The sequence below is a fragment of the Oryctolagus cuniculus genome, chromosome X (genome assembly GCF_964237555.1).
Source record: "Oryctolagus cuniculus chromosome X, mOryCun1.1, whole genome shotgun sequence".
NCBI lineage: Eukaryota > Metazoa > Chordata > Mammalia > Lagomorpha > Leporidae > Oryctolagus > Oryctolagus cuniculus.
The window spans coordinates 88,141,242-88,155,311 of NC_091453.1; the positions used below are offsets into that span (position 1 = coordinate 88,141,242).

The 14,070-nt window shown below is 39.9% G+C and overlaps 1 protein-coding gene across 1 annotated transcript in view; it reads right to left on the reverse strand.

Moving 5' to 3' along the window:
* The window catches only part of IL1RAPL2 (interleukin 1 receptor accessory protein like 2), a 1,316,228-nt gene that overhangs the window by 655,360 nt on the left and 646,798 nt on the right, over positions 1-14,070 (reverse strand). Inside the window, exon 3 of the mRNA XM_008272830.4 lies at positions 13,627-13,900. Coding sequence (XP_008271052.1) covers positions 13,627-13,900 — 274 coding nt within the window. The remainder of the gene's footprint in view (positions 1-13,626; positions 13,901-14,070) is intronic.

Sequence of the window (14,070 nt, forward strand, 5' to 3'; positions counted from 1 at the left end):
GTCATTACATGTCTTTAGTCCTCTTCACTTTTAGGAGCTTAGCATGAGATAGACAGACAGAGTTACATAACTAACAGGAAGGAAGTGGAAGAGAAGCACCAATTTATAGCAGCAGAATCTTCTTGACAGAATACCATATTGATACACCATGTCTAACAGTAAGGATTCCTATATTGACCACACAAGGGCTTAAGATTGTATTAACTCAGTTGTCACATACAGGGGGCACCATTTAACTCCAGTACTTACTGAGTATTCAAATGTACTCTAGGGGAGCTGAAAGTTTCCTCTAATCTAGTCTATACCATGAGAATATTCATTGTTCTGCTTCACTTTCACTAAGTATGACATTCTCCTGTTTCATCCATTTTGTTGCAAATGATAGGATTTCTTTTTTTTTTTTACTCCTGTGTAGAATTCCATGGTGTAGATATCCCATAATTTCTTTATCTAATCTTCATTTGATGGGCATTTTGTTGATTCTATATCTTAGCTATTGTGAATTGAACAGCAGTAAACATGGGGATACAGATAACTCTTTCATATGCTGATTTCATCTCCCTTGGGTAAATTCCCAGGCGTGGAATGGCTGGGTCATATTCAGATTTCTGAGGTATCTCTATACTGTCTTCCTCATTGGCTGCACCAGTTTATATTCCCAACAACAGTGGTACCTTTTCCCCCACAGCCTCACTAGCATTTGTTGTTTGTTGATTTCTATATGAAAGTCATTCTAATGAACGGGGGGTGAGGTGGAACCTCATTGTGGTTTTGATTTGCATTTCCATGATGGCTAGTGATCCTGAGCATTTTTTCATGTGTCTGTTGGCCATTTGGATTTGCTCTTTTGAAAAATGCCTGTTCAAGTCCTTTGCCCATTTCTTAACTGGGTTGTTTGTTCTGTTGTTGCTGAGTTTCTTGAGCTCTTTATATATTCTGGAAATTAATCCTTTATCAGTTGCACAGTTTACAAATAATTTCTCCCATTCTATCGGTTGCCTCTTCACTTTCCTGAGTGCTTCTTTTGCAGTACAGAAGCTTCTCAATTTGATGTAATTTGTCATTTTTGGTTTTGATTGCCTGTGCCTCTAGGGTATTTTCCAAGAAGTGTTTGCCTATGCCAATGTCTTGCAGGGTTTCCTGATGTTCTCTAATAATTTGATGGTACTGGGTTGTAGATTTAGATCTTTAATCCTTTTTGGGTAGATTTTTGTGTAAGGTGTAAGGTAGGGGAATTGCTTCATACTTCTGCTTGTGGAGATCCAGTTTTCCCAGTACCATTTGTTGAAGAGACTATCCTTACTCTAAGGATTGATTTTAACTCCTTTGTCAAAGATAAGTTGGTTGTAGATGTGTGGGTTGATTTCTGGCGTTTCTATTCTGTTTCATTGGTTTATCCATGTGTTTTATACCAGTACCAGGTTGCTTTAACAGCTCTGTAATATGTCTTGAAATCTGGTATAGTGATACCTCAGGCTTTGTTTTGTTCTGCTGCACTTTGATACAGATAAAGTGCTTGTTTAAAATGATAATGCAGTCATTCTCTAGGTTAATGCTGGAGTAAGAATCTACTAGTTCAGGCCTTGAAAATTAGCCCACTAGTTGAATCTAAGTATGGGGTCTCTTTTTGTGGAGAGGAGAGGAGAGTTTCCAAAAATGTAAAAATTGGGAAATTCCACACAAATATTTTTCTTCAAAACAATCAGAAAACCTGGCAATGTTGAATCTATAATTCTCAGGTCCCTCTAACATTAAGAGGTCGAGAAGAACATAAGGAGCCAGGAAAGGAACAGATGGCGTAAGAAAACTAGGAGAATGTGATCTCTGGAAGTCAGGTAAAGAACATGTTGTCAATAATCAGGGAATAAACAACTGTGCCAAACTCAATGAATGGGTCAAGTAATAGAAGGACTGAAAAATCAAACTGACTGTAGGATTCAACAATCTTGAGGTTATCAGAAACTTTGACAAAAGTCATTTTGGTAGCATGATAAAGGCACTTACCTGATTAGAATAGATTTAATAGAAAGGGAATGGAAAAAGAACTTAAGACTGTGAATACTGGCACCTTTGTTTTTTAGAACAGTTTTACTGAGATATAATTGATACACAAGGAATTTCACATATTTAGTATGTACATGCAGCTTAATGGGTTTGGACATACATGAACATCTACAACACAATCACCAGACAACTCTTTCTCTTAAGTAGTTTTATTCCAAATAGGAGCAAGGAATGTGGTTACTGGCTAGCAGAAGTGGAATAAAGAAGATTTTTTCTAGATAATTGCTCAGGTGATACTCTTGAGAGAGAGAGAGAGAGAGATAATTGCTCGGGTGATACTCTTGAGTAGGCAAATATTGATAGGATGACCTAGTGCACATGAGATTTGACTGGTGTTAAAGAAGAGCAAGACTAGCTCATCCATGGCAACAGGAAGGCAGAGGACACAGGTAGAGGACACAGTATGTGGGGGATGTACAAATTATTTCCTGGTTTCTTCAAGTTTTCAGCGAAATGGGAAGCAGGAAGAGATGTTGGAAATTTGAAGAGAACATGTAAAATAGAAGAATACTGGGAAATGCTGCAAGACATTGACATAGGCAAAGACCTCTTGAAAAATACCCTAAACAGGCAATAAAAGCAAAAACACATGAGATTACATCAAGCTAAGAATCTTCCATACTGCAAAAGAAATATTCAAGAAAGTGAAGAGGCAACCAACAAAATGGGAGAAAAATTTGCAAATTATTCAATTGATAAGGGATTAATATCCAGACTATAAAGAGCTAAAGAAACTCAATAACAACAAAACAGGCAGTCCAGTTAAGAAATGGGCAAAGGATTTACCAGGCATTTTTCAAAGAATTAAATTCAAATGGCCAACAGACATGAAAAAATGCTCAGGATCACTAGCCATCTGGAAATTGCAAATCAAAACCACAATGAGGTTTCATCTCATCCCAGTTGGAATGGCTCTCATACAGAAATCAACAAACAAATGCTGGTGAGGGTGTGAGGAAAAAGGTACCCTAATCCACTGTTGGTGGGAATGTAAACTAGTAGAGCCAGTGTCGAAGACAGTATGGAAATACTTCAGAAATCTGAATATATATCTACCATGTGACCTAGCCATCCCACTTCCGGGAATTTACCCAAATGAAATGAATACAGCATATGAAGAGTTATCTGTACGCCCAGGTTTGTTGCAGCACAATTCACAATAGCTAAGATATGGAATCAATAAAACCAAGTCTTCATCAATTGATGACTGTATAAAGAAAATGTGGTATATATAGATTATGGAATACTATTCAGCCATATAAAAGAATGAAATCCAGTCTTTTGCAACAAAATGCATGCAACTGAAAATCATTGTAATAAGTGAAATAAGCCTATTTCTGAAAGACAAATATGATGTTTTTCCTGATTTGTAGTAACTCATAGAGTAGAAGAAAATATAATGTATATGAGCAAAATTGACATTTTGAGATTTGGTTATTGTTTGTTTATAGCCCTTGTCTCTACTGCTGAGGAACAGTGTTTTTTTTTTTTTTCCTTCTATTTGTTGAACTCTACTTAGGGGAGGGTTAAGCTTATGATTGTAAAATAAACTAAAAGTATGCTGTCTTAAAGATTCGAATAAGAAAAGGAATGAGGTGGGAGGGTTGAGAGCATAAGTGAGAGGAAGGGTAGGATGGGAAGTATCATATGCTCCTAAATCCATATATATGAAATACATGAAATTTGTTCATGTTACATAAATAAAAATTATTTTTAAAAGGGTCAGTTAGGAAGATGGGAGACTGAATTGACAGAATATAAAGTAAGTGTGGCAGTTGTACAGTGTAATGATGAAACTTGCTGATTGGGATGCCAATGTTACATATTAGAGTGCCTGGTTCCAGTCCTGGCTCCTGCACTTCTGATTCAACTTCCTGCCAATGTATACCATGGGAAGGCAGAAGATGATGGCTCAAGTACTTGGGTTCCTGCCACCCATTTGGGAAACCTGGGTAGAGCTCCTGGGCTCCCTGGTGTGGCCCAGCCCTAGCTGATGTAGGCATTTAGGAAGTGAACCAGTAGACAGAAAATCAATTCATTCTCATTCTCTCTCTCTCTCTCTCTCTCTCTCCTCCCCCCCTCTTTTTTTCTTTCAAAATGAAAATAAATAAAAATGTAGAAAAAAGAATATGTATTAAGATTATGTGGTAGCTTTAAGGGTCTATTTGAAATTCATAGTGAGATCCATTAACATTACTATTTTCCTTCAGCCAAGTTCAACTGCAAGGATTGCAGGCACAGCATAGACAGAAAATTGAGTTTAGAAAGTATTGTGGTTTTTCACAAGCAAGTAAGATGAAGAAAATAAAGAACCAAAAGAAACAAGAGGGTGGATGGTGGTAATGATTAAAATACTATATCATTGAACTTAAACTATCCTAGTTGGGAAGAGAGAAAAGGACGGTGGAAAATCAGTGAGAACAATATGTTGGATCAACTGATTTTTGCAGATGGAATATGGAGAGAATGAGCTAGATAAATAGACAGTGGGGGGAAAACAATAAAATGCATGAAATGAGATGAGACCTACCATACTCACTATATTACCTTCTTGGTCCCTGAAAAGATTTTGCATTTGAAACCTGTGCAATAGGTTTAAAACTTTGATTCTGAACAAAATAATAATAAAACAAAGTCACTGAAGTTTGTGTAATAATTAAATGGATGAAACTAAAGAGTATATATGAATAGCAGTGTTAGCCAACTCATCAATAACTATGTGAAATCAATTTTTGTTTCATAGTAATCAAATACAACCCATTAATTTTTACAAAACAAGTAATCCTGATGACTAAACCATAAACATCTGCTTCCCTCTAAAAAATACAGAACGGAGGTAAAATTACATAGGTATGTACAATAGAATTGTATTTCTGAGTGTTATATAGCTTGTGAACAACAATGTGGTTATATTTCTAAGCATTATGATAAATCTAATTCATTGTTAATTAAATGAAAAGGTTTAATTGCCACTTTATTGCTATTTTAACTAATCCATGATTTTATAAACATGTAGATTATAAAGTTTTGAAGATTGAAAAATAATTTCTGTCTGGTTAGATGATGTGTTTATGCACAATTGATGCAAAAGAAATAAAATTAGAGACTCCTGCTTATAACAGAAATTAGGCAGAAAAAATAACTAATTTCATTTCATTGTAGCTTACACAGACCAGAGAAGGCATTGCTTCTTTCTCAAAACCCTTCTGTACAATCTTGATCTTTTCTGGGGTCAATTAATTCTATAAGATCCAGGCTTTCATTTTTCTGACAAGAAACTATCTGCTCTTCTGGAAATTGCTACCCAGGCAACAGAATTGTTGACACTTAACTTTTCAAGGATCAATAGTTAAGTTGGAATTGAATTATAAGAAATGTTCACTGTCCTTGAAAATCTCTTGGTGACCATAGTGGGGAGTAGAGTAGGAGTATAGAAGGTGATAAGAGCTATTTCTTAGTCTTTAAGGTAGACTAGAACAATCACTTTTCTTTCTAAAGACAGAGGTTTATTTGCAGTGTGGCATAAAGTTAATACCACACAGTCAATGAATGTTTGTTGAAAGAATTATAAAAATTTGTTTTTGGATGCTACATAGACATTTATGTGTCTGATCACTTAAGAATCATTAGAATCAGGCAAAATCATTGTATACTTTATTTCTTTTCATGTTTTTATTTTGGAACATTTTGAGCACACTCAAAAATAAAAATAACAAAATAAGATCTTCGTGTACCCTTCACACAGATTTAAAAAATAGCAATATGCTACATTTCTTGTTTTAAAATATTTATCTCCCTCCTCAACTTATCTGATAATGCTGTCTTACTAGAATAATAATAGTAATAATTCTTCAAATTTGAAAAGTCAATAAGCACATACCATGCCTTCAGGCATTACCAATAAACTAAATGACTCTTTGCAAAGAGTTCGAGAGGCATTCAGACATTGAGAACATCACTGATTTCAATGACTATTTAAAAAAAAAATATTTAAGGTATACAAATTTCATGCACTTCATGTACACAGATTTAGGAACATAGTGATTCTTCCCACCCTAACCTCTCTCCTGCTCATGCTCCCACCCTTCTTCCCTCTCCTATTCCCACTATTATTTTTTTTTTGACAGGCAGAGTGGACAGTGAGAGAGACAAAGAGAAAGGTCTTCCTTTTCCATTGGTTCACCCTCCAATGGCCGCTGTGGCAGGCACAGTGTGCTGATCCGAAGCCAGGAGCCAGGTGCTTCTCCTGGTCTCCCATGTGGGTGCAGGGCCCAAGGACTTGGGCCATCCTCCACTGAACTCCCGGGCCACAGCAGAGAGCTGGACTAGAAGAGGAGCAACCGGGACAGAATCCGGCGCCCTGACCAGGACTCGAATCCGAGGTGCCGGCGCCGCAAGCGGAGGATTAGCCTATTGAGCCATGGTGCCAGGCCCCCACTATTAATTTTTTACAAAGATCTATTTCCAGTTTACTTTATACTCCTAAGATTAACCCTACACTAAGTAAAGAGTTCAACAAATAGTATGAAGAAAAAAACAAAAACTTTTCCTCAACAGTTGAGACAAGGACAGTAAACAATCATCAAAACTCTGAGACTAGAACCGGTGCCCATATGGGAAGCCGGCACTTCAGGCCAGGGCGTTAACCCATCGCACCACAGCACTGGCCCTTCTCTGTCATTTCTTTTTCTGGTTTAGAAATTAGGGTGATGCTGACTACATAGAAGTTTCGGAGGACTACTGAAAACCAAAAATATTTGGATTGTGTTTCTATTTTATAAGGTGTTTACTTCTTCTGTATACCTCATTGCAGATGTAAATGTTTATAGTGGATTTGAAACAATAACTTATTTTCTGCATTTTGTCATGGCTATCTCTAAATATGCTACAATTGATCTTAGTCAAAAGGCCAAGAAGCGATTGCTATCTCTAAATATGAAGGTTTCTACAGATGTTCAGTTATGCTTCATCATTTCAAAATTTGTACATTTAATTCAGGATTATATGAGCATATCTTTCGACATCCACAGCTTAAGTCAGCCCTTATTACAAATTGTTAAGAAAGTGAGATGTGGGATTTTGTCAAATAAGATTACATCCATCATTTTTATCCTGTAATGCACCTCCATTTAAATGATGGGGTGGGCAGATAGGGAAACAGTAATTCTTTGATCAGCACTGCCTACTTGAAAGAAAAGTCCACCTATATGAAAAGACATCTGGGACATCGGGAATAAAATTTCCTTCAAAGTACTCCTTTACTACCTGTGGACTTGTATATGAAGCAGTGCATGGCTTCATCAGCTGAGAGGACCTAGAGGGAGCATGATTACCAGTCCTCCACCATTCTTCTGTTATTATCCCATTAATATGCTTAGAAATTCAACTAATCACTCTTTAGAATGACCACATTAAATTTTAAAATGAGTAATTTCTTACTAAAGATCACATAGAATAAACTTCTTGCTATGGTTCCAATGGGTGGATAATCCTACTAAAGATTTCATATCTGCATTTTTAAGCAGAATGAAATCAACAGAGCAATCTTTAATGAGTTCAATAAAGCATAAAATCATTCATGATTACCTTAAAGTGGTATCAAGTTGGGGATGTTAGGCAAATATTGACATTGCCAACTTAAGAGCCCATTTTTTTTTAACTATAAATGTCACTTTCTTGGCAATTGTACAAAATCACTTAGGTGGACTGAATTTCTCACTTCACATGCATTTTAAGTCAGTGGTTAATAATGAAAAAGACATTATTCACAGCCAAATGTTAGCTATTTCATACATACACACATATTTGGAATACATGTCTGTATCTCTGAGTTGCCAAAATAATGGTTACTGAATTAAGAACTGTGGTTCCAAAATCATTTTTTTCTTACCCTGACACACCCAAGGGATGATCTCAAAAGTTCTCCCCATCCCTATCAGACCCAATTTCTCACTAAGTACTGCTGCATAAATTAAAGAAGTCACTAGTTAGAGGCCAGTGTTGTGGCGTAGTGGATAAAGATGCTGCCTGCCACACTGGCATCCCATGTGGGTGCTGGTTCAAGTCCCAGCTGCTCTACTTCTGATCCAGCTCCCTACTGATGTAGCTGGGAAGGAAGACGAGCCTGACTCCAACTGTTGTGACCATTCTGGGGGTGACCGAGAAGATGGAGGATCTCTATATCTCCCTCTCTCTACTCTATATCTGAAATATTTAAAAATAATAATAATAAGGTCACTAGCTATGTTTAAATTTTAGCCACTGTTCAATAAAATGCCTTTGCTTTCTCTTCTGTCGCTCCCCCTCTTCGTGGAGGAACGACACAGGACCCTGCGCTGTTCTTTCGTCTGCTCGGCCTTCCCCGGGTTTGCTGCTGGTTCTTCCCGGGTTGGCTACTATCCCTTCCACCTCCGTGGAAGGGCAGTTCCCCCTAGCCACATTCCCCACTTCCGCAGGGGAGCGGCACACCGCCGGCCGGCTTTCTCGGGGGCTGCACGGGTTCCCTTAGATGTTCCCCATAGATGTTCCTGGTGCATGCCGTCTCTCTCCTCCTTTATAGTCCTCCTCCGCCAATCCCAACTCAGCTGCCCACACGCCGAGTACGCTGCTCTCCTCCAATCAGGAGCAGGTCCTACAGTTTATTAGTTGAACTGGAGGCAGCTGTGCGGAAGCTGTTTACTTCTCTCCCAGCGCCATATTGTGGGAGAGCAGATGCATAGAATAAGTCTTAATTCCAGTAACTCAGTCTAGTCCGGATTGCTCCCCACAAATCCCCCTTTCTTTTTATTTTTTGGCGTTGATACGCGCCTGTCTTCGGTGTCCCGCGGCACACACTCTGCTCTACTTGCTAGAGTTGCCACAGGCTCTTACAAGTCCTATCAGGCAAACCGAATCCGGGTCCTCTCTTCGCCATGTTATGAGGAGGTTTTTAGGCGCTGATGCGTGCCTGTGTTCGGTGCCCTGCAGCGCATGCTCTGCTCTGCCTGCAGGGGCTTACAAAACCTAGCAATCAGGCAAACCGAATCCAAGCCTTCTCAGCGCTGTGTTGTGGGGAGGCCTTATTGATGTTAATTCGTGCCTGTCTTCGGTGACCTGCGGCGCATAAGCTGCTAGCCGCCGCAGGTGCTCATCGTGCTCATCGCCTCACTTAATCAGGCAGACCGAATCCAAGCTCTCACATTGCAGTGTTGTAGGGAGGCCTTTCTATTTCTCTATTTCTCTATCTCCGGGCATTCCTATTTCTCCCATTTTACTTCTATCTTCCAGCATTCCCATTTCTCTCACTTTACTTCTAAACTTCTGTTTCTCTTATCCCCGCGGCTTCCCGGCTGCGCCTGCCCTGAGGCTGCTTCTCGGCAGCTTTCCGGCTCTGAGCCGCTTCAGCCCGCGCCTCTCTCATCTGCGCAGCTTCCCGGCTTTGCGCGGCTTGGCTTCGCGCGCTCCGCGGTCTCCACGCCCTTCGCGTCTGCACCACGGCCTCGCGCCAGCCCCGTTCCCTATCTATTCACGCCCCGTGCTCTCTCTGCACGCGGCGGCTTCCGCGAGTAACACAGCGTAGCTTACGTGTCCGCCACTAGCATTCAATCTAAGTTCTCCGGGCTAGCCTGGCGAATTCAACCCAGCATACGTCTCCGCCCCACGATTTGGCTTCCCGTCCTTTGCTCCCCGGGCTAATCAGACGGATCCCAATCTGGCTTACGTTTCAGCTTCTGGTTTCAACTTTTCGCCCCCTATTCCCGGGCTAACTTGAGAACCCCAAAGTGGCTTTCGTGTCCGCCTTGGCCTGCCCCCCACGGCTTCAATTTCCCTAACATTTTTCTCTACCCGGTATGTTTCCCCAAACTTTCCTCCAACAATATTCCTCCCTCATTTCTCCTGGCCTCTCCCCACAGTCCGTATCCGAGTCTGTTTGTTCTAGCTTTCACTTTCGCTTTCGACCTTAGAGATTTCTCCCAGCTTCCCCCGTAGTCCGTATCTGAATCTATGCCTAGGCTTTCAACAGCTTCCTCCGGCACCTTTTTCGTCCGGCTTTTCCCTAGGCTGTTTGCTAGTCTCTCTCTCCGGTATTTTTCCCAGTTCTTCCCGTTCTTTCCCTCCTAGGTTTCCTATCCGTCCTAGGTTTCCTATCCGAGCTAGGTTTCCTATCCGAGTCATTTCTTCCCTCCTAAGTTTCCTATCCGAGTCACGGCACCATTATGTCGCTCCCCCTCTTCGTGGAGGAACGACACAGGACCCTGCGCTGTTCTTTCGTCTGCTCGGCCTTCCCCGGGTTTGCTGCTGGTTCTTCCCGGGTTGGCTACTATCCCTTCCACCTCCGTGGAAGGGCAGTTCCCCCTAGCCACATTCCCCACTTCCGCAGGGGAGCGGCACACCGCCGGCCGGCTTTCTCGGGGGCTGCACGGGTTCCCTTAGATGTTCCCCATAGATGTTCCTGGTGCATGCCGTCTCTCTCCTCCTTTATAGTCCTCCTCCGCCAATCCCAACTCGGCTGCCCACACGCCGAGTACGCTGCTCTCCTCCAATCAGGAGCAGGTCCTACAGTTTATTAGTTGAACTGGAGGCAGCTGTGCGGAAGCTGTTTACTTCTCTCCCAGCGCCATATTGTGGGAGAGCAGATGCATAGAATAAGTCTTAATTCCAGTAACTCAGTCTAGTCCGGATTGCTCCCCACACTCTTCTACTTACCTAAATGTGACTTTAGAAACACTGATTCAGTATCTACAATAGATATTTTAAAAAGGTAAATATGATAGGTAATTGAAAGATCGGGCCACCTCCATGAAAGAATTTCAGGGACATTGAGAAGTTCTACTACCCCTAATACATTCTATCACCACAGGTGGACTTTGCATGAAATAATCCAAGGCTTTGTTTCAAAGTAAACAGATCGTCAGCAAAGAGGACCTAGAAGAAGCAACACCCCAATAGCAGTGAGGTGAGTACACCTACTATCCTAATCTTGATTTCTAATACCATTTACCATGAAAAGGAACTGGTACTCCCAGTTGGCAAAAGTGAAAGAATTTGCACAAGAAAATAATGCAATATTATGTGACAACCCATATATAATATAAATATACATGAGTCAATGCTGATATAAATGAATAAATAAGTGGAAGAGAAGACACACACACACACACACGAATTCCAAATAATTTATGTAGAGATATCACTCTTAAGGAACTTGAACATAACTCTTCATTCCCTAAGTGTGAATCAATAATGACTTTCTCCCAAATAGTACATAGTATGGAAAGGGTGAAAAAAGCAGCTTACCAGTGGAGAAAGACAAATACTCTGCAAATCTAGGTGATCAAGGTCAACATCAAGAGTGATAAGTCCTATTGATAGTATGTATCTTTGATGTAATATGATGAGAATGGTATTTTCATTCTGTGGTATTCTGCCCCAAAACATATTGTTCTAGTCTAACCATGAGGAAAAATATCAGATACATCCCAATTGAGGAATGTTCTATAAAATATCGAACCAGTACAACTCAAGCTGTCAAAGTCATCAAGAACAAGGAAAGTGAGAAACTGCCACAGACAGTAAGAGCTTAAGGAGACATGACAAGTAAATGTAGTATAGTAGCACAAATAGGATTCTGAAATAGATTTTTAAAAAATCAAGGAAAAACTGAGGAAATCTGAAAAATTATGGATTTTAGTTGATGATAACATACCAGTATTGGTTTACTAAATTTAACAAATGTATCATTAAGTTGTTAATAACAGAAATTCTCTGTACCACCTTAGCAATAATTTTCTCAATATAAAATTGTTCTAAAATGTAAGTTTACTTAAAATCTGATAAGGGATTTTTGTCACAGTTTTTTTGTAGGAAAAAAACTAGAAATAAGATATATGCTCACCAACAGGGAAATGAATAACTAAATTGTGGTCTCATTGGATATACATATCAATCAACATAGAATACTATATATGTAAAAGAATGAGTGATATTTCTGTAGTTGACTTTGAGAGAATTCCACTTTGAATTTTTACTAAGAGAGAGAAATCTATAACTGTCATTTTGTAACACAATGAGGAGACTATCCCCAAGTAAACATGTTCTCATAATTAAAAGACTCAAGAAAGTATAAGGATGAAGACTACATTGTTAACAATGTTAGGCGCAGTAGAATGGGGTTAGATGGGAGAAGGGGAAAGAAGGAAGTATGAACAGTGAGGAGATAAGCAGAGCAGAGGAAGTCAGCCATAACTAATTCAATAATCCTTGATAAACTTAGCAAATGTACAAGTATATAGTGGCCTGAAGCTTTGCAAATAAGACTTCAAATCTGTGAAAAGAAACAAGCAAATAGGTAAGGGGAAGAAAAGACAGTTCTGAATGGCACCTTTGAAGGAGAGTAGGGGATGGAAAAGAGTTGAGCCGGGGAAGAGTAGCAGTACACTAGAGAATACAGTGTCAGTCACTAAAGCTGAAATGTGTCTAGTTCTCAATTTTGCCAAGAGCTTCCCAAGAAGAAGAAAATATTGCTTATTGCTAAGAGCGTGATCAGAATGCTTGCTGCCTCTGCCAAGACCCTGGGGATTTTGCTTACCACAAGACTAAACTTACCACTTGCTCCCCTAACACTCCTCCTCCACACAAAAGTGTTTCTTAAAGCATCAAGAAGACCTTCTATTTATGCAACCCCTTGCACCCCTGGCCTTTTCAACAATAAAGCCTCACCAGGGCCTCCCAAGTTCTTTTGATGAAGAAGTGACATAGCTGTGGCATCAAAGTCCACAGCTAGCTAAAATAGGAAGGGTCTGCATTTTCAAGAAGTTAAAGTCAAATAGTAGAGTGCAGGTCCCTGGTGAGCAAGATCAGAGACTCCCAAAATGACAGAATTGAAAAGTGGTTTAAAGGTCATTTCAGCTACCTACTTCAATACGTAATCCAGTTTCTATCCAAGATGCTAGATCCTGGATCCTAGCCCTGAGGTGGACGGAAGGGGAAGAGACATAGTGGAACCACTTAGGATGAAACAAATGGCTTTTCACTCTAAACTTAACAAGAAGAATATAATGCCTATATATATACATATATATATAATGCCTCCTAGTATAATATTCAGAAAAATAATATCTTAAAATCACACTGCATATTCTGAAGGATTTTACCAGTAGCTCACGTGCTAAGAGATTCCCCAGTAGCATTTGAAGCTTTTTTCCATCAACAAGAGAGGCAAGACCTTGGCCTTAATGTTATTTTAAGTCATTTTCATGGCCAGATATGCAGCTCATCAAGCCAATTTTGTCTATGTAAAAACAATCATTGAGGTCCTGGGGCAAGGGTAGGATTAGGAAAGAAATTCCAAAATTTTCTAAATTGAATAAGCACGTACAAGAAATAAGAGTCCTATTTTCGAAAAGTTTGCTAAGAATTTCCTATGCAATAAACAGATAGAATGTAATTTTCTGAGGTTCCACATATGCTACAAGTATTCCAGAACATATCTGCTGTTTAACATGAGGCAAACATGCACACTGTCTGCCCCGATCAAAAGACTATTAGCTATATGGTCAACGAAGATTTTCCCATAACACTCACCTTAAAACACAAGTGTAGAATCCACTGTCTTGTTCCTCAGCTGAGTGAAACCATATCGAATCTTCTTCTTTGCTCATCCTGACCTCTGAAAAGATGATGGGCTCTTCTAAATCACCTTTGTTTTTGTACCACATAAGCCTGAGCCCAGTGCTCTGGGCCATGCTGTAGTTGGTGCGAATATAACTGTAGAAAAGGGCACATTTCACTCGGACTGGTTCACCTGCCAAAGCCATGTATGTCTTGAGGTCCACTGACCAGTCAATGCAGCCATCCACTGAAAGAAAACCAGATGAGGCATGAGTTGCAGTGAGTATTGTTAATAATAAGGGTAAGAGCCATAAGCATCGCCAACATGTACTAAGAAATAGACCAGTATCTTGCTTAGACCTTAGCAAGCAGAGCCCCTGCTCTAGCCTTGTGCCTTTAGGGTGCTTTCCAATACTC